Source organism: Lissotriton helveticus, chromosome 6 (genome assembly GCF_964261635.1).
Source record: "Lissotriton helveticus chromosome 6, aLisHel1.1, whole genome shotgun sequence".
Classification (NCBI taxonomy): domain Eukaryota; kingdom Metazoa; phylum Chordata; class Amphibia; order Caudata; family Salamandridae; genus Lissotriton; species Lissotriton helveticus.
Window position 1 is genome coordinate 886,149,376 of NC_136067.1, and position 26,584 is coordinate 886,175,959.

The 26,584-nt window shown below is 43.1% G+C and overlaps 1 protein-coding gene across 1 annotated transcript in view; it reads right to left on the reverse strand.

The window, feature by feature from the left end:
* LOC144763160 (G-protein coupled receptor family C group 6 member A-like) overlaps positions 1-24,107 on the reverse strand; it is a 582,371-nt gene extending 558,264 nt beyond the window's left edge. The window contains exon 1 of the mRNA XM_078648488.1: positions 23,917-24,107. Coding sequence (XP_078504614.1) covers positions 23,917-24,107 — 191 coding nt within the window. The remainder of the gene's footprint in view (positions 1-23,916) is intronic.
* Between the last annotated feature and the right edge of the window lie 2,477 nt (positions 24,108-26,584).

A 26,584-nucleotide genomic window follows, 5' to 3' on the forward strand; every position in this document is an offset into this window, starting at 1 on the left:
AGTCCAAAAGCAATTCCGGCGTCTTCCAATGGGCTACAAGAATAGTCCTGGTGTATTTACCGCTCGAATTGTCTCTATTCTGGAGGCACTCGACCCTGATGCTTTTTCGTATGTGGATGACATATATCTCACAGACGACGATATTTGGGAGCATCTGTGTCGTGTAAATTCTCTTGTTTGCAACTTCGCAGACATGGGTTACAAATTCAACTTTGCAAAATCGCACATTGCTGAACACACAGTGTTGTTTTTGGGCTATGAGCTCAACAATGAAGGTAGAGGTTTGGCTCCTCACTTCTTGGAGAAGTGCGCACAATTGCGCGCACCAACAACACTGAAAAAATTACAATCCTTACTGGGCTTTTTGAATTTCGGCAGAACTTACATTCCGGAATATGCCCAGCGTATCAAGCCTTTGTATGCTTTGATACAACCGACTTTCTCTAAATCATGCTGGCTGCCTGAGCATTCAGCCATTTTGCAATCCTTGCAGGCTGATCTGCTCGCTTCTAAATATTTACTGACTCGTGATAACCACACCAACCTGGTCATAAGAATAATTCCTGGGACGGTGGGTTTCACGTACCTCACTTTTAATGAAGGTGACACGGTACCTATTGCTTACAAGTCACACTTGTACACTTCGGCTGAGATGCGGTTTCCCACCATAGAAAAGGTTTTAACTGCTGTACAGATGGCTATTCTAAAGGAACGAGCTCTGTCACAGGGGAAACGCATGCTAGTGGTAACACCCTGTCCTCATTTGGAGGCAGTCACGAAAGCAAGTGTACCAAATTCAAAGGCTTTGCACCCTCGGTGGATTCAGTGGGCTGCGTCATTGTCATCCACGGATGTCATGTTTATTTTTGACGCTTCCTTACGGTCGCAGGAGTACTTGCAGTATGAATTCGTTCACCCTGCTCCTCTGGCGATGCGACCTTTGGAGGACTTCCATTGCATCATTTACACTGATGGGTCGGCGCAGGTTGCGCATGGCTCTAAACATGCCTACGTTTCCGCATGCGCCATTGTGGTCGGTGCTATGTTGAATGATGAGTTCATTTCCAGGGAGGTACACACGTTGCCCCTGGGCGATTGCACCGCACAATTGGCAGAGCTTCGTGCTCTCTTACTAGCTTTGGAGTACGCAGATCCAAGTGTTACTACTCTAATTGTAAGTGATTCTTACTACTGTGTCCAGTCTTACAATGAAAACTTGTTCTTTTGGATTCAAAATGATTTTCATGATTCCAAGGGTAGCACAATAAAACATAAAATGATCTGGGTTCGAGTGGCAGAGCTTAAGGCTATGTTGCCACTCGTTTATGTGATTCATACTCTCGGTCATCAGCGCGTGGGAGTACACGCTGTTGGCAACTCGCTTGCTGATGAAGCGGCGAAATCAGCAGTATCTACATACTTAGTTGCAGCAGTTACTAGGTCTAAAACCAAGATTGATAGCGACATCTTGGCAGCGATTGCTGCCTCTGAGAAGGGAAGTAAACATCCTTCGGGATTCCCTTCGAAGTATAAATACCACTTAAGTCCCGAAAAGGTTCCTTTTGTGACAATTCCTGATGTTGGGGAACGGCTGATTCCCAACTCGGATCGCAGAACAGACTTGATTACAGCGGCTCATGAAGGTGTGGCGTCTGCGCATGCGGGCGTCTCAGCCACTGTAACGCAACTACAACAACGTTTCTGGTGGCGGGGACTGTACAAACAGACGCGTGATTATGTCCTTCTTTGTGACATATGCCAGCAGATTAAACCTTCAACTGCTACGCGTCCGCCTCAGACTCAGTTGTACATTTCTAATAAACCACTAGGCTGTGTTTATTTAGATCACTGCGGTCCGTTTTCATCTGATACTGCGTATAAATACATCTTAGTAGCAGTTGACTCATGCACACGCTTTGTGTGGGTATGGCCACATCGCAGCGCTGATTCCCGGACTGTCATCAGAGATTTGCGTATCTTTATAGGGATTTTTGCCTGTGGTGCCTTCCATTCGGATCAGGGTCCGGCTTTCGCCTCTAAGGCGTATAAGGATGCCATGACTTCGATGGGGGTCCAAGTCAAGTTTTCGTCACCCTACAGACCTGAGGGTAATAGTGTAGTTGAACGAATGAACCGTGATTTAAAGCAATCTTTGACAGCCCGAGTTATAGGCACTGGCAGAAACTGGCTGGCTCACCTCTATGGCGTGCAGCGTGCTCTTAATAATCTCCCTAGAAGGTCTCTGGGTGGGCGGACCCCATACGAAATGCTCTTTGGCATCAAGATGTTCGTCCCTGACCTTGACGGTCTAGACTCAGTGGTTCGCGCCACTTCCTTTGACGCAGATGAACATTGCAATGTTTTACAGAATCTACAAAAGACCAGAGACACTCTTGCAAAGGAACATTTGCCCTCCGCTTCGGATGATGCGTTGCAGATCCCGGTAGTTGGCTGGCTACCCCAAGTTGGAGAACTGGTTCGAGAGAAGATCGACAACAAGAAAGAGTTTGGTCCCTCCTATCGAGCTCCAGTCCCAGTGCTTGGAGTGAAGGGCACAAGAACAGTCATTTTACCACCACTCCCAGGTCGTAAGGAAAACAGGTTTATTTCTATTGACAATGTCAAGATACACAGAGTGGCCGATTCTTCTTAGCATGACACCGGCTGTTTCCTGTCCTTCCATTGTGAGAAATTCAATTATGCCCACTGCTTCTAATAATGAACCTGAGGTGGCCATCGAATTACCTGCTGTTTCCAGTCCATTATTGAATAATTTACCAGGAACTAACCTTGATGAGACAGACTATACATACCCCACTGATTTGTCCATGCCTGACCTGCAAGCTCGTTTAGCCACGGAATCCAGATTTTCATTTGACTCTGCTTCCCTTGCCTCGAAAAAACCCTCTAAAATTGCAGTATATGCTAGCCTGTTTAAAAAACATTTTTTGATATCTCCGTGGATATACATTTGGCTGGTCCTTTTTTCAGTTTACCTTTTTATGTCAATTGGTTTTGTGTTTTATTTTTTTCGAATTATGAATGGACACTATGTCGAGGAGAGAACTTGCATTACTCATTTAAATGGAACATTGGCCCCACTTTCCTCTTCACATTCTACACACAGATTAAAAAGAGATTTGACTTTGGTTAACATCACAGCATGGCCTGTTCTGGATGGAATCGCGTGGGATGCAGTTCGTTTTCAGATTCATGGTCCAACGGAAGTCGTTAATGTTCCTAATGTACTGAGAGTTAATATGGGGGATGTGGTGAAACAAAACATTCGTTCTGATGATTGGGATGTTAATGCAGTGGAAAGTTTGTTTTCTGATTTGAAATACTATGCTGCCTTTGATGCTGAGGATTTATATTTAGAATCTGCTAATTATGGTGAATTGTTCTGTTACCAACATTATGGCAATCACTTCTTACACAAGACGTCTTCCCGAAGGGATGCGGTTAATTTTACTCAGTGGGAACATTGCCCAGCACCTACACAAGGGAGTTCAGAAACGTTTCTTAAAAAGTATACCTATTTCACTGACTTTAATCAGTCCAATCCCGAGTCCTTTTATTTTAAATTTCAAAAACAGCCACTGTCCAAGGTTCGACTTACAAATACAAAATTGTTGTATTCGAAGGCCTTCCTAGATCAATTAGTTACTGGGGGGTATGAGTTATGGAAGGATGCCATAGACCTTAAATCAGTTTGGGGCTCAAGGGCCTGGCAGGTACGAGGCACTGAGGCTTTGCACCGTGCATGTCTCATCCCACATCATATGTGGTTTTTAAATGAAACCATTTCCCAGACAACATGCTTTGGATTGGCTACATCTAAAAGGTTAAACACCCCGTCTTTCCCGGAGTTGGAGGAATATGAGAATTGGAGTAATTTTACTAAATTGTCCATTAGAGATATACAGGCTCTGCTTCTGAATTCCTCCTTTAACATTTCCAGTATGAATCCCAAGGGTTGGCTGCTTTGGCACCGTAGTGCTGATTCTTGCCAAAAGAGATTTTTAAATATAACTGACGGTTTTAAGGCTGTTAGATCTGATCCCCGTTTTGATTTGAGTCATACTGTCACCTCTTACTCTGTGGGCAAGTTGTGTCAAGCTTGGCTGAAACATTCAACTTTACCTGCGGTTAAGTATCACCTTTCCAAACTGAATGCAAACGTGGATTTGAATGATTTCATTAAGGGCCCAGCTAGTGGCAGGTCGAAACGTTGGTTATATGGTGTTTACAATGAAATTTGGAAACTCTCACAGATTGAGGCTGCTTCACGCCTTAGGGCTATTGATCAGGCAAATCTTGAGAAAGTGCTTGCAGTGGTTGACAATAGCATTAACGTGCTTTCCTCTAGAATTTACACATTAGATAATATTGTGTCGTCTGTTGTTGATATTGTGCATGATGAAGTGTCTGTATTATACCATGGTCAAAATCAATTACGTTCAATCATGCAGTTTGCATGGACACTTCAGACTCTGAAAATGGGTAAAGTTCCCTGGGGATACATGAATGTTTCTTCTTTATTTGCACCGTTTAATTTGACAGACAAACAACGCTTGCTTTCAATGCGTGATGCTTCCTTTTCTATGCTCCATATTGAAAGGTTGGAATCTTTACCTTTTTCTGTGGCAGAAGCCACTGCTGCTACGTGGCTTATCCACGGTTTAATAACGCTGCCTTTTGCTTTATATAAGTTTTCAAATTGTATGAAGTATGTGCCAATAGGTCGTTTTGAACCCTTAGGTAGCGGTTTTCTTCATGAAGTCTGGTCACTCCCATACACATACAGATGTTTCAAGGATGAACAAGAGGTTTATCTAACAGGGGATGAGTGTACTGAGACGCCAGATCATTCTTTAATGTGCAGACACATACAGTTACACGGTTCATGTAACAAGGACCGACCGAATATGGCTTGCGTTTTACAGGGCACGCCAGTTCCTGCTATCATCCCCACGTTTAAATTGTTAGAGAATGGTAGTTATTTAATGCTCAATAATGAAAACTGCTGTGGTTTAATTAAAGGTATAGCTTTCATAGTAACGGTTAGTGAGCGAGTTATTTGCTGCAGAAATGTTCTTTATCCTCCCACACGTGAACATAGGGAGTCTTCCATTTGGCCACAGATACCGACCTTGGGAGCAGAATTCAGCGGCATGGCTAGAATAAGAGCTCTATTGTCCCAGAAAGAGGTGGCCTTGAGCTCGGCCCGTGAAACTTTCGTGCTTCACATTGCTAACACCCGTACGGAGGTTCAGGCTCTATTAAACACTGATTTGCCTTTGCATTTCGGAGCCATGGTCCGTTCTATCTTTAACGCATCCTCCACAACGGGCCTAGCACATTTTTTTAAAGTTGTTAGCGGTGGTCTCGTGACTTCCTTTGAGAAGATATTTGGAGTCATCCCTGCCTTCTTCCATTCTATTTTTTCATCCTTATTTGGAGGGTTCCCGTTTTTGCTTGCATTAGCGGCTGGCGCATTGGTGGTTTTCTGCCTTTTTAAATATGGATGCCCTTCCTGTGCAAGACCACGCACAGCTACTACTGACGCGGTTTCGCAACCGCATGCTTGATTACTATGGCACACTGCCGTTAGCGACTCTAAGCACGGCGTTTGGATTATCTTTTCGGTTCTCCTATTTCACCTGTGTCCAGCCTGTATTTCGCTGTCTGACCTGCGATTTCCTTTGGGCCATTGATTTGTGTCTCTGCGGACCAGCATCTTCTGACGTCGATTTTGATCAACTGATGAGTCCTATCATTGCTCACGAGTTGGTTTGTTCTGACGAAAGGATTATGGCCTTGGCGGTGGCACATGGACTAATGGGTCCCTGGGATGTGTTGTCGGCAGCGCAAAATTTCTTGGAACTAAGTTTTCTTGAGAACCCACCGAGCTGTCCTCTGATGGTTATAGAGGATCCGGTGCTGGAAGATCACGTATGTTCCTTTCATCTTTTAAATTGGATGGCTGAACTGTTTTCTGATGAGGACAGTGACTTCCTCCTGGAGGCTGTTGCGGCTTACTTTTCATATACTGTCTTATCATAGACACTGCCTCAAATTGACATGCTGATTGATAGCATTTCCTTGATTTTATTGACTTTTTGGTCAAGACATTTTATTTTTTGCTTGCCTATTGGCTTGAGCCACATTATACTTGTGGGCTATTTTTTAGCATTAGTTTTTATAATTGAATTTTTATTCATGCTCGTTTATATTTGGATTCTGCTCTCATGTGATGGCACTTCTGTTATCTTATTTAGTCCGTTCTCGGATCATGGGGGGGTGTTGTATAGCTCCTATATATCCTTATATCGTGTTAAGTTAGCATAGGTACATTTGAGATTTAAACGCCATTTTTCCTTTCTTGCAACTTCTGCACACGACCCTTAATTGTTGACTTAGCTTTCAACCTAGTGGTTTGCCGTGGTGTATGTGAGAATAATATGTTATTGCTCTGATATCAGTCTTGTTTAATAAACCATGTCTGCACGGAGAGTGCTGAAGTTTCAGGAGCAACACGATATGGAATTGTTATGAGGTCTGATCTCCACGCTTTCATAGTCATAACACAAGTGCAGCCTTTGCCAACTTGGGCTTGAGGCGGGATTGATATTGCTTTGCACGAGAATTGTTAACACACTTGATGCGGTGCACATGCAGAGAGAGCTGGTGTATGCTGATGTGATTCCTTCATGCTAGGACACTAAGGTATGGGCCCGCCCTAAAACAACCCAAAGAGACCTTCTTAGCTAATAATATAATATATGTGTTAGGGAGGGTGAGATATAAGTGTTGTTAACTCTTATTCATTACAGCATGTTAACATGCTGTCACCATTCGCTTTTTATGTCTTAGTAACTATGCTGATAATTTTGCTACTGATAATAAGTATACTTGTATTATCTAAGATACTGCGCCTGAGAAGACGGCATTAGTAAATAAACATTTCAAATGCACATGTGTCTTCTTTACTCCATGTTCTGGTTTGTAATGATAATATAACGAAAGAGTGTTCATGAGTCCCACGTACCCTGAGGTACTGTAAGTTCATGTTCTGGTTTGTCTAAACATTGGGTGTTTGATATGTCCAATGAGACACTGTAGCTAGCTCGGTAAGGGGTGAGTTGGTTGCTAAGGTAAGTTTTGGGACATCCTAATTTGCCGAGGTTCCACTCCTCTGTGCACAGTTCTGTGTGAGTACAGAAACCCTGCAACAATCTTTATTGTTATCTATTTCTTTGTTAGTAGACAAGATCCACGTGACCGATTAATACTAACTTGACACAATTGACAGACAGTAATGTTAAAAGCAGAATATAATTGTACCGATGAAACAGAAGAAAGACTAAAAACAAATCACTCTTACCGGCTGAGGAACTAGTCAAACCATCTTAAAATGTAAAAAAAAAGATTTCTGCACAAAATTATCCCCCACGAAAGCAGAGAACCAAAAATGATCCAGCATGTAGAGCAGATACAGAGTTTGTGGTGGGAGAACAGTGCTGAGCGGTCACGCAGAGTGCGGCTGTAGCTGCAAAACACAGATGAGGAGGAGGGGTGCCGGAAATGGGAAGCTGCATGCGTTTGACTGTTTCCTGTGCAGACTTGTCTCACCCATACCTCAGACCCTGTTACTGCTACATACATAGACTTACTGGTATTTGAATTTTTTTTAGATAGCGCTTACTACCCCTGACGAAACATCATGTATAATCACCAGTTGGCTTCTACCCTACTTCTCAAGAGTTATCACTTGGGGCTCAATTATCATAGGTGCAGCACGTGTGGAGGCAACACTGCCAGGGGGCAGTCTATACCAGGTGCTTCAGCCGGAGCATCAACAATTGCCCTCTCTATGGCTATCTCTCACTTCTGATCCATTTGGAGGTCAGACCATGTGTCACATGATAGGTAACGTGGTGAAGAGGTGATATCACACGGTGGAAGGGAGGGGACTCTGAGTCTGAACACTGAATGTCATTGGCAGAAACCACCCAGGAGATCAGTGGCAGCCTCAGCAAGGTTTTGTGGGATTTTTTTGGTTTGGGGGGTGAGGGCTGGAGGAGATGTTGATGGGGAAAGAAGACAGAAGAGTCTTTCTTTCACACTGTGGCTATTTTTTAACATGGCAGGATAGGAACGTGGCCTATTTTTCTTGATTGCTCCACCACTCGTTATAACTGGTGGTGCACAGGCTTGCAAGCGAACATGGGCGAAGCATGCTTGGTGCGGATATTGTTGTTCAGCTCATACCTACAAGTAACACAAAAGCAGCACATTTTATGCTAATATGTAAAATGCTATTTCTGAATAAAGTGATTTTTTATTCTAAACTAGCATCAAACCAATATCACTTTCATTCACGAAAACATCAAGGATCTTTCCTTCTCTTTTCTACAATAACAAATTGTTTTTGCAGTTTTTAACTGAACATTCAGCATGTTTTCTAGCTGCCCCCTGGTGATATGATCGCACAGATGTCTGAACAATGACACTTACTGTCCAGCATTGTAGATGTGCTTTTGCCATTATCTTCCAGAGAATGGACACCAACGAACTAATTCTGTTAGCTAAGAAGCAGTATAATGTTTTACAAAAAAGTGCTCTCTCCTATGAAATGTGTAAAAGTGCAATACACCTATTAATGAAGTTGGAATTCTCAAGGCATTATTATGTGCACAGAACTCAAGCTGTCTTATGGTATGTGTGGCAAATTCGCCCGTTCTTCGATTTGACTGATACAATAGTTCAGTTTCTGTCTTCCCGTTATAAATATAGGACTGCAAGTACCAGAATGCAAAGAAGAAAAGGTGACTGATTCTGATACGCCTGTGTATAATATAGTGGGATGCAGCAACTCGAGATCTCTAAAGCGCCTCACTACAAGCGAGGCTGACCTGACTTGAGTGGAGGAAACAAACAAAACGTGGGTGTTGGTTAAGACGGGATGTGAATCTGGTCTCTGCTAGGTCCTGAGCAGATGCAGGTGGTTTCCCTGCGGTGAGATTGCACTGTGTTCCTTCTTCAGGGAGTTAAGTATGTTAACATTTGTGTTTTACATCGCACTGTGGGCCAGATGTAGGTAAATTTTATTTTACCACCTCTTAAATACCGCATCATACCGACTCGGTATTTAAGAAGTGGTAAAATAAAAGTACCGAGATGTAGGTAAATACAGATGTGCATTTACCGATTCGGAAACAATCGGTATTTACCGATGCGGTAAATACCGACCGGTAAATGCCCATGCATTCCTCTGGGCTTTGAAGCCCATAGGAATGATTGGGCATTTACCGGTCGGTATTTACCGCATCGGTAAATACCGATTGACACAAGGGTGCAGGGGGTGTCACTTTGACACCCTCTGGCACCCCCAAAAGAGGCTTGGGTGCCATGTGGCAGGCATACCTGCCCTAAGGGCAGGTCTGCTTGTCATATGGCATAGGTGTGCATGCACACATGTGCAAGCACACCAGAATCGGTATTTTACCATCAAATAGTATTTGATGGTAAAATACCGATTTTTTAATGCTTGTGGGACTCAGAAGAGTCCCACCAACATATCAATTTTCCCTATTCCGTAAAAATATCGACTCGGTATTTTACATAATCGGTAAATTAACCTATCGGTAAATTTACCGAGTCTGTAAAATACAGGGCCCTACATCTCAAATTGCATTTACCGGTCGGTAACGGCCGAATTCGCCCGTTACCGACCGGTAAATGCCTACCTACATCTGGCCCTGTGTATGATGAGAGCCGAGGCTTTGATGCAGCTCGTCACAAGTGTCTAAAGAATCGTGCTTGTAAACCTGTGGTTACTGCGTGTCCTTGCCAGACGGTGTGGCCCAACGCCACGGCTGAAGGAACCTATTGGAGTTCCGAAACAGAGACAGCGGGTTGATCATCACACAATAAAGAGTACAATCCAAAAAAAAGGAAATCTGTTAGGATTGCATCAGGAGATTTGCTAAGGGGCCTGTTTAAGTGCGGCTGTGCTCTTGTGTCTTCAGGCACGAGATGGCCTACTGGCTGCACTGAGGGATCCAGAGTCACTAGCTTAAACTGAGAGTGCTTCAAGCACACAATGGTGCTGGTGGAGGGGGTCGGTTTCACTAGCATGCACTGAGTGTGCTCCAATCACGACATAGTCGGCTAGCCGCACTGCTGGGTTTTTTAGCCGTGCATGCATAAACTACATTTGCTCTAAGCAACAGAACGGTCCGCTGACCGTACAAGTTTCTCCGCCGCAGCTCAGAGACCAGGACGCTCGCCCCTCTGCATGCCACTGCATTCGGTCCATTGGATCACTGGGCAGGGCTCTGCTCGACATGCCTCGCTGATCAGCGCGGCTTATGTTCTTGCCCTTCACCACAGAGCCTGCTGGTGTTCCATGCAAGCACACGTCAAGCTGTTTCCTAAAGCAATAATAACAATCATTGGCATAGCCAATAGGTCTCGCCTTTGGGACCGTATAAGTGTTTAGTTATCCACAGCCGCAGTCAGTAGTAGGAGTTCCTGCAGGGCGGTGACGTGGTGAGGGGCAGGGTGGGGGGTAGAATGTATGGATTACGGAGTATATAAATAAAACAAATTTCGTTGCATGCACCGCATCACCAAATGCGATGCAGTGCGCACAACGGAATTCGTTTTATTTATTTATATGTTTACTTACCTGTTAAACTCCTTAATCCATACATTACTACCCCCCACCCTGCCCCTCCCCCTCCCCACATCACCGCCCTGCAGGAACTCCTACTACCTACCGCGGCTGGTTATCCAGCACAATATCCTTGGTGCAACAACATTAAGTGTTGCATGGCTAAACACTTATAAGGTCCCAAAGGCGAGACCTACTGGCTATACCAATGCTTGTTTACATTGATGCTAGTACCCTGCATGATGCACTGAAGTGACCATTGCCGACAACCCTGCACAGAAGTGGCACTGCCATTAATCCTACATAGTGTGACTACTAATGTAATCTTGTCTGATGATGACATTATTTCTGCTCATATAATATCAATAGCTCTTGATGATTTTCATTGAGCAAAAGTAGCTCTTGTTGAAGAAAAGGTTGGAGAGACCCCTGCATTAGAATCCTTACTTGTTCTTGGTGTCGATTAGATTAGCATTTCTTGTCTTTTCACTTAAACTGCATTTATTTTTGTCCTATTTTGCTCACTGTAGGCCATGAGAATTGCTCGAGTGATCATGCCTGTGCTATTGGCTTCATCTAATTATGTTGCGTGTGAGTGTGTTTCTTAGTTACACGTTTGTGTTGTCCACCTCATATGTTTTGTTGCCTAATTTCTTGTTGTGCTGGAGAGGTTCCACATCTTTTCATTGGGCGTTTAGTTTTCATGGAGTTTGGACTTCACTTTCTTCATGTGGTCTGTTATCTGGAGGTGGATTGTGTAGTTGGGATCGTTACCCATTTTTCATTCCCAGAGCTATTCACAGAGTGTCTTCCGTGTCCCCTTCTGCATCTTTTTAGATAGGCTTGACAGTGCAGCTGTCGCCGTGGTCATTCAAACAAGTGCAAAACAGTGTGCATGCTGTGGCGTTGAGCTGTGGTAGCGATTCCTTTCATACAGCCGGGATGGCACCCCGCCTGAACCCCTTTCAGGAATTCGCCTTGAACAAAACCACTGCTTGTTTCCCAAGATTGTCAGGCACTGTCACCCAAGGAAGATTCCAAGGCAGTAGTGGCAGGGCTCGAGTTGGGGTACCTCGCGGGTGTATGGCCTACCCCCACTTATTTTACTGGGGGACGCCGTCCCCCTGCCAAACAGCTGGACTTCACTCTTCGGCCTCTCTGGGACGAGGAGCTCGGCGCCTTTCGTGACGTCACTTCCGGTCGTGACATCACTTCCGGTGACAGTGTCCCCCCACTTCTTTTTTTACGACTTGTGCCCTGAGTGAGGGCAGTACAGTAGTCGAAGTAAGGAAGTTAACACCCAGGGGATCGTACCTCTCAGAACATTGGTAACCTACACAGTCTGAGCAGACTGTGGCAAATCACCCACTTGAGGGGAGAGGTTGTCAAACGTCTCATGATAAAGGGGAGCCGTTTTCCACACATTGGGTATCTAGATTCTAGAAAGATGTTTAAAGAGACATCTTGAGCAGATAACCCTGCTGTCTAACCGAACCAGAAGCACCATCTTACAACAAGGGCTTTTACCTCCGCAAGGACCATAACATTTCATGAGACAATCCGCCAATTAACAGGAAAGCTAGGCTGAGCTGCATATTGGTGAGCACCTGTACTAGTTATACCCATGTCTGATACTGTGGTGGTCTAGTTTGTCGCAACAGGTTTGTTTTGCTGCTGTTGGTGGGGTTTATAAACTAATACAACGCTCCAGGTTAGTGTTCAGGAGTTATTGGCATTGTCAAATATTGGTCCTGTGGGAATCTGTAATTCTGCGATTAGGGGATACTCAGGAGACAGAAGCGTAGATAAGTTGGAGGGGAGGAGGTCATTACAATGTAGCCACGAGTGTGGTCATGGTTTGTGGGACTGCAACGTCTTACCGATCGGCCTGAAACTATATGATGCCCACCCCCAGTCTAAACGAGGTAGTTTCTTCTATGTGAGCTCCTCACCTCCAGTCAGAGGCCTGGCCTGTGCAGAAACGTGCTGGGTGGGATGCTCTGCCAAGCCTGTAATCTCAGAAATGCTGATGTAGCCTAAAAGATGGTTTCTGCCCAAGCTTTGGCAGCATTTTCAAGTGTACTGGTGCCTTGGGAAATCTCTCGACTTCCCTCTGGGTCAGACTGTGGTGGAGTTGGGCGCCCTCTCTGAGGCACTCGTGTTTCATGCAGAACAGCTGCCTCTATTGTCCTCTGCTGGCAGCCTCGGCACAGCTGCCCTTTGAGAAACAAATGGGCCCGGGAAAGAAACATTTACAATGGAAACAGACACAGGTTCTTTCAGCTGTTAGTACCACCCTGGACCTTGACCTAGTGCACAATAACTGACGGACGAGGATCCGAGGACCTTGAGTGCACCAAAATGTCACAGGCCAAAGAGCAGCATGGGAAAACTGTGTCCCAGCCGGGACACAGAAGTCACTATTTTCTGAATGCCTTTACTCACACTCCATTACATGCAGTTGAAAAGAAATAACATATGCTATTGAAACAAGCGCGCGCGCCTCGTGCGGCAGCAGGGGGAGGGAAAAGAGGAGGGGGCTTGCGCCGGATTTCCTTGTGGGAGCAAGCAGCAAGTCGCGATAATTGCTACCACATGGCGCTGCTCGCTCCCACAAGGGAATTGCCAAACGTGCACGCATTGCCATTCTAAGCAATGCAATGACAAACACAAAAGCCAATCCAAGGTGTCGGAGAAGTCAAACCCCACAAAGTACAGACAACAGATATCCTAACAGCGCATGTGCTGTGTAGGCTCCAACTAAACAAGCATTGGCATAGCCAATAGGTCTGCACTTTGGGACCTTATAAGAGTTTGCCAGACCTATTGGCTTTGCCAATGTGTTTAGGATATGTTGTAGAGGAGTGTACCTGCTGTGCAGCATGTTGAAAATCAATAATAAAGTAATAAGTATTTTGTTACCTTATATGGCCATCCGGTGAAATAGGTCTCAGACCCATGGCAGGCAAAATCAAACATTGTTGGAGATTGCTGGATATGTAGTGCCAGTACAAGGTAAAGAGAACTGTGTTTCCCTTGATAGCCCCTTTTAATTGCTAATGAAGTTAATATTTTTGCAACCAGTAGTTATTGTCGCTGATTTGGTTTTTGTAAAGCACTTTCACCAACCCCCTGGGTCTTTTATGTGCATTAAAAAAAAATCTGAAATATAAACATTGTTGCACATTAACACACCCAAAACATTTACGCTTTTTGCACCATATATTTTGTAGAGAAAATGAAGGGAGATAACGTTTACGGCAGAGACTTGTTTTGGGGGTGGGGGAGGAGTGCTGTGTCTGACTGCTGTTACCGTGGCGATGATGGTCTGCTTCCTGTTAAGAGTTGTCGCACCAACATTTTAATTTAAGCGCGAGGAAGCACCTGAGGACGTGATTACATCCTTCTTAAAGTTGTGCCTTGTTAGAAATAACGCGGTAAAAAGGGGGTGGTGATGGACGGAGCATCTGCACCAATCAAACACTCACACCCAGTCAACAGATCTGGGTTTAATCTATCACCTTTCTTTATCCCACTCTGCCATCCCAGTTCAGACATGGCCATATGCAAATCAGTCTGACCCTGTGCCTCATGGGAACAGTCCAGCCCGAACTGCCAAGCCATGCCTTCCCTGGACCGGAAACAAGCTTCCTAGGACTGGTTTCTGGCATTACATCCGTCTTAAGCCAGGCTTGCTTGAATCCAGTGGCAAAGTAAGCAAGGGACTCACCTCTGAGCATACCCTGCCAACTTATGGCGAACAAAGCGGTACAAAAGGGGGTGCCGATGGACGGAGCATCTAAACCAATCAAACACTCACACCCAGTCAACAGATCTGGGTTTAATCCATCACAGTTCTTTAGCCCACTCTGCCACCCCAGTTCAGACATGGCCATATGTAAATCAGTCTGACCCTGTGCCTCATGGGAACAGTCCTGCCCGAACTGCCAAACCATGCCTTCCCTGGACCGGGAACAAGCTTCCTAGGACCGGTTTCTGGCATTACAGCCGTCTTCAGCCAGGCTTACTTGAATCCAGTGGCAAAGTGAGCAAGGGACTCATGCCTTCCCTGGACTGGAAACAACATGTTTTGCCATTGTGCAACATTCCGTCCATCATCTTGTGTGTTTTGCTGTTCACCCTATGTGGAAAGGGTATGCCCAGACGTGGGTCCCTTGCTCACTGGAGTCAAGCTATCCTGGCTGGTTGATAGCCAGAAACCGGTCCTAGGATGCTTAATTCCGGTCCAGGAAAGACATGGCTTGGCAGTTCGGGCTGGACTGTTCCCATGAGGCACAGGGTCAAGACTGATTTGCATATGGCCATGTCTGAACTGGGGTGGCTTGGTGAGCAAAATAACGATTGATTAAACCCAGATCTGTGACTGGGGGTGAATGTTTTGCCATTGTGCAACATTCCGTCCATCATCTTGTGTGTTTTGTTCTTAGAAATAACAGCCAGGATGTTCAGTGTTTTTTAAGAACGCGCTTTTATATATTTTCCAAAAAGTATCATTTTTTTTTTATTTGCCCATGTACGTACCTGCAGATACCAGCTTAAATTAAGCCCACTGCAGGGGCCTACATTATGACCCTGTGTTAAGCTGGTGAAAGTTAAGTGTATGCCGGCCTGGAAAGTACCCTGGCACCACCATGGCTGTACAAAGGAGTAACACACTTGCAGAAATGTGACCATTCGGAATGGTTTCTAAGTACTTACTGGTATGACATTCAGCTTTCCACAATGTTTTTTGCTAATCCACGTCTTTTGTTTTCTACATTTTCAGCAGACCTTCAAACTGTACCATTTTACACAATGTCTTTATTTTGATGCGCAGCGTTCCTTCCTTCAACATCATCCACCCTGGGGGCGTTAGTTAAAATTAAAGGAGAAAGCGGGTCGGAAAGGTGTGAACGGGGCAGTAAGAGGCAGCGTAGACTGAAAGAAAGGGAGAGATGGGAGGACAGAGTGTGAAGGTTGCATGGGGCAGAGAGAAGGAGCGGGCACCGAGAGGAGAAGGCATTGGAAGGGAAGATGCAACAGGGAGAAGCAATTTGGTCAATATCACAATGTTTGTTAGAAAGGAGTAACACACTTGCAGAAATGTGTCCTTTCTGAATGGTTTCTAAGGTTTTAGACCTAAACATCTCACAATAGTCAGAACCTGCATCAAACTCGCGGAGGGAGAGTGAGTGAAAGTGTGGAGAGCCTGCAACACGAAAACAAGCGATTCTCCTCCCGTCTCCTGGAGGAGGCACAAAGGAGCCGGGGGAGGGAAGGAAGGGGTTGGGGAAGAGGCTTTCGCAAGCACGGCTGTGCGAAACAGACCAAAAAACTATCTTTGAAATATAACACTCAACAGATGGCACACTGCGCGCCGCTACTCGTAACCACAAGATGGATGCCTTAGGCGTCAACATTTTAACAAAAGGTGGGACAAAAAGCCGCCTTTGGCCAATTGTTTGCTTTTCTTTTTCAAAGCCACACGCAAAGGCCAATGAAATGCCACTACAACACGCACAAGCTTGTTCGTAGTCCAGAGTGATTCCAAGAGGTCATCTCCTAGAGCAGCGCAAGCGGGCTGCGCTAGGCTCAACCTAAAAACGGCATATACTGTTACAGAATAAAAACAAGATGCACGCGTGAGGCCAATGAAAACAAATACATGCATAAAGCTGTTTGTGTTTTTTTTAAACAAGAGCAGTAATGCCATTGTGCTAAAATATAAAGTGAAGTGTATATTCTTTTTAAATATCTATATAAATGCAGCTGTGCTCACATATTGCATGAAATTATTCTACATGGGAGCTTGTCTCAGGCAAAGTATTCTGATTTAAAAGAATATTGCCTAAACCTGATACCATAGTGAAAAATAAATTAGGACAACTATAAGGTATGCATTATGTAATGCAAAAACAGAAAACGTAGAACTTGTGTATTCTTTTTTAAATATCTGGAACAGTAGTAACAAATACATCGTAATGCATTCTTTTTAACTGAGGTAACAGCTGGGTTTGGTGGCTTAGCCGAGTAATGCGTTAACTGTATGGGCCTGTGTTTGAACTTATGGTTACAGATTCAAATCCCGACTTGTTAACTGAAACTTTTATCCGTATGAGGTCGATAACAATGATAGTTAAAATTTCAATGTGTTTAATAAGCCTGTTATCCTTCTACGGTCGATACAATAGTACTGGTAATTAATATTACATATGTTTTATTTAAGCTAATATGGCCACATATGAATATACGTCTTATAAACACCAATTATATAAACAGTGCTACCAACATTTTTAATTTAGTTGGCTGCTTAAATTGCAGATTTTTTGAAATTGTGAAGGTTGATATTTGCTCCTTATTGTGAGGATAGCTCTATAAAATGGAAGCATGCTACATTGATAGGGTTGCAGCATGAAAATGGTGTGTTGGGAAATCGTGCTGCTGGTGTTGTTTTTGCAGGGAGAGCATGGGTGGCAGGGTTGTTATTGTGGAGTTTGCCTTGTGGCCTGTTTTGGGTCAGAAAGGATTGCAGTGAGTGCGTAGAGCTCGTTCCTGGCATGGGGGCTGTGTGGGGGGTTAAAGGTGCTAGTGTATGTGCTATACACTGTATGGGCTTTGGATATGCAGCCTGGGGGGTTTTAAATTAGCATCTAGATGCGCTGGAAAGGAATGGGCAGAATGGCAGTATGCCTGGAGTATGAGTACTATGGTGGGAAGTGACTGGTGTTGTAGCGATGGACCGTGGCAGCATTTTTGCATTGTATGAAGGCCAGATTTGCTCTTTATTATTGGGGTGCTTGTATGAAGAGAAAGAATGCCACATTAAAGGTGTTGCAGCGTGGGAAGAAGTATGTTTTGTTAGGTAGTGTGGGGAGAAAGCCCAAACTAAGGAGGCACCAGTAATAAGGAATGCATCAAACAAGACATGTAAGTACATAAAAATAGAAACCGAGATGTATTAGGTTATCCGTTATAGAATGCAAAAATATCCAACTTAAACGCTGTGTATTTTGTTTAAAATTTTCAAAAATATTTAAAATCTTATATCAAATACAACACAATATAATCCTTTTACAAAACATTACAGCAGGAATTGGTGGCTTAGTGGGGTAACACGCCCACTGTATGGGCGGGCCTGTGTTTGACCTTATGGTCAGAGGGTCAAATCCCAACACGTTAACTGAGCCGTTTATCCTTTGGAGGTAGATAAAAGTAATAGTTCAAATTTCAACATGTTTAATAACCCTGTTAACCTTCTAAGGTCGATACAATGAGTACTGTTGAGTGATATTACATATGCTTTATTTAAGCTAATATGGCTACAGATGAATATAGGGTTTATAAATACCAATTAGAACATTGGAATGTGGCACACTCCATTTCAGACAATGGAGTGCTCCGTGCTTCTAGGGGCCGGTAAAGGCCTGCAAAGCAACATTCCAATGTTGTTTAAACAAAGGCCTCTCGGAGACCTAAGGGTTTTTAATCGCCTCGGGCTCCGAGAGGCCTTGGTTTAATTTGTTAGAACATCCTGCCCTCTAGTGACAGAATGTTCTAATAGCCTTATATTCCTTCGTAGCTGGGCTATACCCGCTATTAAAGTCCCGCTTCCTTGTTTAAGGCCTTTGGTTCGAGCCTTTAACACTGGAGCAGGCCTTTAATAGCCTGTATATGACGGGATATAAGGCTATATGATATAAACAGTGCTACTAAAATTTTGAATTTATTTGGTTGTTTAAATTGCCGATGTTCGGGAATTGTGAAGGTTGATAAAGGTGCGAGTGTATGTACCATAAACAGTATGGGCGTTGGATATACAGTCTGCGGGGTTTTAAATTAGCGCCTGGAAAGGAATAGGCAGCATGGCAGTATGCCTGGAGTGCGAGTGCTATGGTGAGAAGTGACTGGTGTCGTAGCAATGGACCTTGGCAGCATTTTTGCATTGTATGAAGGCCAGATTTGCTCTTTATTATGGGGGTTCTTGTATGAAAAGAAAGCATGCCACATTAATGGTGTAGCAGTGTGGGAAGATGTTTATTTTGTTTGGTGGTGTAGGGAGAAACCAAGACTAAGAAGACATCAGTAATAAGTTAGTTGCGCTCTTTCATTCAGAACACCGTTATCAAAAAGTCTGGTCCATTAATTATTTTGTTTCTCTACAAAACGTAGTCCTTGCCTTGTTATTATTTTCTTTTTGTACGAAACAGTTTTCAAAATACCTTGGTCAGGATCTTTTCTAGTGTTGTTTTAGCCTGAAAGACAAGAGTGCTGAAACAATACATGATCTGTTTTGTCCTTTCTCTGTTACCTTTCTTTACGTGTCTGAGCCGGAGAAACTACAGATGCCAGGCTCTGTTGCTGTGGAAAAGAGGGCATGGCCCAACACTTCGGAAATGGCAGAAAAGACAGTGACCGGGAACCAGCAAGTGCCAATGGAATTTAATTGCCGCTGCACTTGAAAAACAGGTGATTGTCCTAATCAGCTGAATCCAAGCGCCTTGTGCTCCGTTTGGATTTCTTTTATCTACAGCTCTCCAAAGCTTAGGGGTGCCGGTAACTATGTTTCCTGGAAGTTTCTAAAAAAACATGTTGTACAAGTGGTGAAAACGTGCACCAACAGAAAGCACATGGCACACAAAGTAATGTTTGCGCCCCTGCTCTCTCCCGCACTAATACTCCTTGGGCCAGATGTAGGTAATTTCTATTTACCGATTCCTAAATACCGAATTTTACCGATTCGGTATTTAAGAATCGGTAAATAGTATGTAGGTAAAAAATCTGTAATTTTTACAGATTCGGTAATATTCGTTATTACCGATTCGGTAATATCGGAATCGGTAATAAGGAATACCTTCCCATTTATTCCTATGGGCCTGGAGCCCATAGAAACGAATGGGAATCCATTCACTATTACAAATTCGGTAAATATAGAATGGGTAATAGGTGGAGCATATTCAAGGGTGGCAGGGTGTCACATTGACACCCTGTTGCACCCCTGAATCGTGCATGTGTGCACATGTGGCGCATATACATGCCCTGTCTGCCACATGGCACTTTTAAAAAAGCACAAAATTGCTTTTTTAAAGGTATTCGATATTTACCACCAATTTTTTGTTGGTGGTAAATAACGAATCCTTAAATCAAAAATGCACTCACTTGAGTGCTCCCTACATAGGATTACAGAAATTTACCGATTCGGTATTTTAAGGATTCAGTAACTTACCGATTCCTTAAATTACCGAATCGGTAAATTACCGAATCCTTAAATCCAGCTACCTACATTAGAAAAAGCTAAATACCGGTCGGGAACGGGAAATTTACCAATTTTCAGCCATTACCGACCGGTATTAAGCTACCTACATATGGCCCCATGTGAGTTAACTTCTATGGAAAGGTGGGACATGCACCACACATCAACCATTACCACACTCGCATTTTTAAATGACACACAGGTAAGCCAATCCTAAGCAAAGGAGGAGTCAAACTCCACAAAGTAGATACAACAGATCATCTACAGCGCAAGCGCTTTTAGGATTGACCTAAAAAGGAGCCATAGGAAAAGCTTAGTGTCTGCTATTGATTCTCAATGGGAAAAGTCAGCTTCAGCAATCATGAGCATGAGCTTTGGGTAGTTAAGGAAAATTTATTTTGTTAAGCTTGCACATAAAATAGTTCACATCAGCTTGGCCAGTATATCGTCAAAATACTAAAACTGCTAAATAATTTTCTAATCTATTCTGGACCAAGAAGGCAGTCAGACATCGGTATGGAATTGGAACTCGAACAACATATTGCCAGGCCTCCCTGAAATGCTTTGTATCAACATTCACTCGCTACTCATCAGTGGCTGCCGGTGACTTTTGGACGTGGTGGTGTCTAATACCACCTCCAAATCCCAGCAAATAAAGCAAGAGAGTGTGACTCGTTGAAAGAGGGCTGCAAGGAAAGTCATCCCCGAATTTCGTAGCGCGCACTGCATCGCATTTTGCGATGCAGTGCGCGCTACGAAATTCGTTTTATTATTTAAATTGTTTACTTACCTGTAATTATCCATATGCCGGTTTTTAGCCTTCTCCACCCTGCCCCTCCCCCTCCCCGCCTCCCTGCCCCACCGTAACTCCCTCCACGGCCCGCGGCTGGGTGGTCCTCTGAATGGTGGTCGGGTAAAAATACAAAAGAAATCCAACATCTTGACACCACCACCATCTAGCACTGGCACAACTGGTTCATGTCACAACTACAGCATTTTGGAGAGCTGCTACCAAAATAAATTCTGTGGTACAATAATTAGACAACCTGATTTTGTTTTTTACATAGTCTTGCATCTTCTGAATTAGTCAGTGAATGGTGGGGATGTCGTGCTTTGCCCTGCTTCCCTTCTCAACAACGAACAGCGCATTGAAAAGTCACACTTTCGCAAACCTTAGCCTGAATTGCTCCTAAACACTTGTATGACAAAATATCAGGAACAAAATTATTGTGGTACACCGATATTGCGACAAATGCATCGGGAACCAATACAGAGTTTACATAGGTTGCATGTAAAATACAAAACTATTGTAAAATAATATTATGGACCAGAAGATCGTCAAAAATAGAAAAATATACAGAAATATTTGTAGGTACTTATCATTACATTTAATATAGTTAAAAAAATAAAGTTTAAAATAATAATATAAAAATACAAAATTATTTGAAAATAAAAATGTAAATATATATGTATATATACATAAAAAACTGAAAAAAATGTAAGCAATTAAAAATAAATTACATTAAATTATTACAACTAAAAAAAAGGAACAAACATATATCAATAAAAACAATACAAAACCAACGTAAGTAAAACATCAATAAAAATTGCAATTCATTTTAATTTTAGAAATAATTGAAACATTATTTTTTTGTAATGAAAATAAGGATTACCATACTTTACTAAACAGTACTATGAAAGTGTTAGACTTTGATGGAGACAAAATGACAGTTACCTCTCTAGCGTAAAATCAAGAGGATTATGATAATTGTTCTAACTGGGGCAGACTTGAAAGATTTTGACGTTAAGCCTTATTTTCCAGATTTCCCATAATGTATCCAATGTAGCTGTGTCCTGTAGAGAACCTGTAGTGTACCATGGTACGGCAATTTTCTCAGACCCATAACTGCACTTGCAAAGGCTTGCTTTCTCTATTATGAAGGATGTAGGCTTATGTCCAAATGTTGACAGCAGGATATGATGCTTTGGGATGTTCATATTCGCTCATTTCTAGATCACCCAATAAATAATTCAAGTTGGGCGGGCGAGGACTAAAATACCCAATAATACAGAGCAGTGGCAGTAATGCCAATAATTTTTTATCGATAGCAGGCTGCATACTTATTCATTTACAGAATGTTAAAAGACTCTTACATAGCAGAGGAGAATGTCAGGTATGAAACTTTAAAATGCAATAAAGGATGAAAGGAAGGGCATTGATACAATTCTATTATGCTATGTCAAACAAGTATCGAAACAATGAAAGTCTTTGCAAAGGGGCCCTAAAGTCAGATGTTTGTGAACAGTACTGTGTTCATTACTTTCCTGAATTGGCGGTGACATTCTTGACTTCTCAGTGCAGGGGATGAGTAATCATCAGTTTTATTTCCTTTATCTTATCTTCATTCTGGAGCATTCAGACCTCACTTCTAACATGATTCCCCTCAGTGACTATTCCGAGATGCAGACAGTAGAAATATCAGCCCATGAGTAGTAGGACTTTCTGTCGAGGGTATAGGAGAAGCGTAGTGAAATCATCCCAGGTATAATGGGAGTTTCTAAACATTACGTTGCTGCGCGGGTATATACGATGGGTACAATACTATGTTCATGGACACTTAAATTTGTAAGTGTGTAGGTAAGTGTGTGTCCAAAGTTGAGACGCCTCTTCCTTGCTCATGTTACCATGTTTTGCATAGTGAGTAAATCATTGGAGGAGCTTCTTACCTAGTTTACAGGGGAATTCTGGGAATTTGAAAAACGTTTTTTCATAACAAAATAAACGATGTCTAATCTGATGGGTTTTGATGCAAAATGTATATAGGTATGTGGATATATATACATTTAAAAAAAGACAATACATTGTACCGGAGTAAATAAAAATGTAACCATGAGAATGCCTTTGCATGTGCAAAAATGATCTTGACATTTGCCGTTGTTAATAATCATTCTAGTGCCTACATTTCCCATGTGTTTATTAAATACAATGCCCTGTTTTATTTTTCTTCCATTCTCACTCTTTGTTTCTGTCTCTCTCCTCATCTCTCACTCTCTCCCGTCCTTCCGCCACCCTGTCATGCCACCTCTTTCTCTTGTACTTTCTATTGTCTCTCATCTCTCACTCCCTGGCGCCTCCGTCATTCTGTGTATCTGCTTCAAACTCTTTCTCCAACTCTCCTCGCCATTCACTCCCTCTTGTCCTTCTATCACTCGATCAGTCTCTGACACTTTTTCATTTCTCACTCTGCTACTATCTGATGTCATTCAATCAATCAATCATAGACATTTATAGAGCGCACTACTTACCCGTAGGGTCTCAAGGCGCTTGGGGGGGGGCGGGGGGGGTGCCGTTACTGCTCGAACAGCCAGGTCTTGAGCTTCTTCCTGAAGGAGAGGTGGTCTTGGGTCAGGCGCAGGTTGGTCGGGAGGGAGTTCCAGGTCTTGGCGGCCAGGTAGGAGAAGGACCTTCCTCCTGTTGTCGCTCTTCGGATGCGGGGGGCGGCGGCGAGGGCGTGGCTGGCTGATCGGAGGTGGCGTTTGGGAGCGTAGAAGTTGATACGGTTGTTGAGGTAGCTCGGGCCTTGATCGTGTAGGGCTTTGTGTGCGTGGGTGAGGAGACGGAAGGTGATTCTTTTGTTGACGGGGAGCCAATGCAGGTCTCTCAGATGTCCGGAGATGTGGCTGTTTCGTGGGATGTCGAGGATGAGTCTGGCTGAGGCGTTCTGGATCCGCTGGAGTCTCTTCTGGAGCTTGGCGGTGGTTCCGGCGTAGAGGGCGTTGCCGTAGTCCATGTCATAAATGTAATACTTGATTGCTGTTTAATACATAATCATATGAAACAGCAAGGAGAGGTGGTAATCTGAGCAAAAGGCAGACATTTTGTAACATGGCAGATAGTAACACATCCTACTGTATTATTATGAGCATACATTATAAGCCAAGCTGTGGATGGACAATATTGCTGATCATAAATCACTAAACTTACCCCGTGCAGTTGAATTTGCCTGGTGAAGTAATGTTTACTGGACTTGAAACTCCCATGTGAAGTGGGAAGAACCCTCCAATGTATATGTCCCCTGGTAATCTAGCAGCAAATCCATCTGGACTCTCACAAGACCCTGCAAAACCCAGGGAAAAAAGGCAAAAAAGGACCAACAGCAAGATCTTCTGAAGCATGTTACTCCTTCTCCAGTACCGCTGCGAATGCTGCAGCTCACATAAACATTCACCTGTTCATTTTGAAAAAAAATTGAAAGACACTTTCCGAGTTATAAATACCTCGGTGGATGCCTGAGGCGAGACCTGCACTCATAGCTCACCACCTACTGTACAGTAAATATACGATAGCGCTTCACAGGTGTATGGTTTCAGACAGACTGGTTTTGACAATGACGCCTTCACTTCGAAATATGCTCACGGGAGGTACAACAATACCCCCAGGGTGTGTGGAACATGTAAGAAAGGTGGTTTATGTAATTTGTAATAGTTTCCGGAAAACAAAGGTTTCTCTTTTCACCACCCCATTACAATAAGACAAAACAAACACATTATAATAGCACTCATGTATGCGACAATAAAGACCAAGGCGTATGTGATAAGTAATTTTATAGTTATTCGTGTAGCAAATATTATTTATTTTTTAATTTTTTTATTTGCTTTAATACCTTAAAAATGCCGGCCCCGACACCTGCTCAATATTATAATAAAAAGGAACGAGAAAAAAGCTACAAAACCAACAGAGTACGAATTCGATAAAATAAAATTCAAGGCAAAGCAAATGAACGTCAACTCATCATAAAACAGGGAACATTCAGCTTAATTGCCAGCCAGAGTCTTTTCTTGTTGCTCCTTTGTATGAAGTGTAAAGCAATGAATAGAGTGTAAGAACTGCAGGCTTTCATTCTACAACGAAAATTGTTGTGTGGTAATTCCGCCTAGAAAAATACTAAAATCATTGGGTTCTGTTTTTTGCCCAAAATGCAGAATTACGAACCCATTCTTATTTCTGCATGCCAGAATAAGGCATAGAGCCAGATTCATGAAACAAAAATCGGCTCGCAAAGGGCCAGATTCTGCGCATCTGGCCCTTTGCGAGCGCATTTTTTGCATTTGGGATTCATCATCCCAAATGCAAAAATCGCAAAAATTTAAATCGCTAAATTGCGAGGAATTGCATTTAAGGAATCTCTATTTGAGATTCCTCAAATGCAATTCATGAACCATTTTAGAATTGCGAATTCGCAATTTTTGGCCGCTATTTACCTCGAAGTCTGACTTCGTGGTAAATAGCGAAAACTTAGAAAAATGCACTTCAGTGCATTTTTCTAAGTTGGATGTTACACACACACATGTCCTTTGAACATGTGTGTGCGCAACACCTGTGTAAATCACCATTTCAGGGGTGCTACAGGGTGTCCGTTGGACACCCTGGCACCCTTGAAATCGCCTCCTTATTTGCGATTCGCAAATTGCGAATCGCAAAAAAGGAATGACTCCCCATTCCTTATTTGCGATTAGCAATTTGCGAATTGCAAATAAGGAGGCAGTAGAAATCGCTATAATTTGTGCGATTTCTACATGAATCCCGTTTTGCGAGTCCTTAATAGCGATTCCTTAATAATCGCTATTAAGGACTCGCAAAACGGGACTTTGATGAATCTGGGGGATAATGCGGTAAATAACACACGTTTTTCCCATTCTAATCTGTAAAACTCTGAATATTGTGGTTTTCCCCGCACCAAGATCCTTATGAAAGTAGGTTTCATTTTGCGATTTCCTAATAGCTAATTTTTGCAAGTCGCTATTAGGAAATCGCAAACACCCATGTGCTAATGTGTCTTTGACACATTTAGCGATTCCTAGTGGGTTTGCAATTGACCTACCTCATTAATATTCAAGAGGTAGGTGCCAATTTGCGTCCCATAGGGAATCACTAAAAACACAGGGATGGTGGCCTGATGGGGACAGCAGACCATCATATCATTTTTTTTTTAAATGCAGCCTGTTTTTCCTTAAAGGTAAACGGGATGCTTTACAAAAAGAAAAATTAAACATTTCAGTTTCATTTTCTAAGAGTAGGCAGTGGTCCGGGGGACCTCTGCCTGCTCTCAAATTTTTTTTTGCACGCATTGACAAAGGAGAAAGGGTCCAGACCCCTTCCCATTAGCTAATTGGTTACCATCAACTTCAAGTTGGAGGTAAAATGCGATTGTTTTGTGACCGCATTTCGGTCGCAAAATATTTTTAAATACCACTGCGAATTGCTATTAGGAAGGAACGCCCTAAACACATCCCTTCCTAATACCAAATCGCGAACCTATTTTGTGATTCAGAAATAAGTTACAGAATCGCAAAATAGGGTTTGTACATTGAAAAAGGATTTTTTGCGGTCGTTAACGGACCAATTTTTCAAATCGGGCCATTTGTGAATTCAAAAAAGCTACGTACATGTGGGCCCAAGTTTGCCAGGTTTTCTCCTTTGAATTTTGTGCACGGGTCTCTCACTCTCAAATACCTGTAAAGCTCATCAACTACAAAATGATTTGGGTTCGCTTCATATGTCCAGTTCATATTCTGAAATAGGTACCCAAAACAGCAGCACTATTACAGCAACATCTCCTTGCCAAAACCGCAAATAAAACAATCTGAAATAA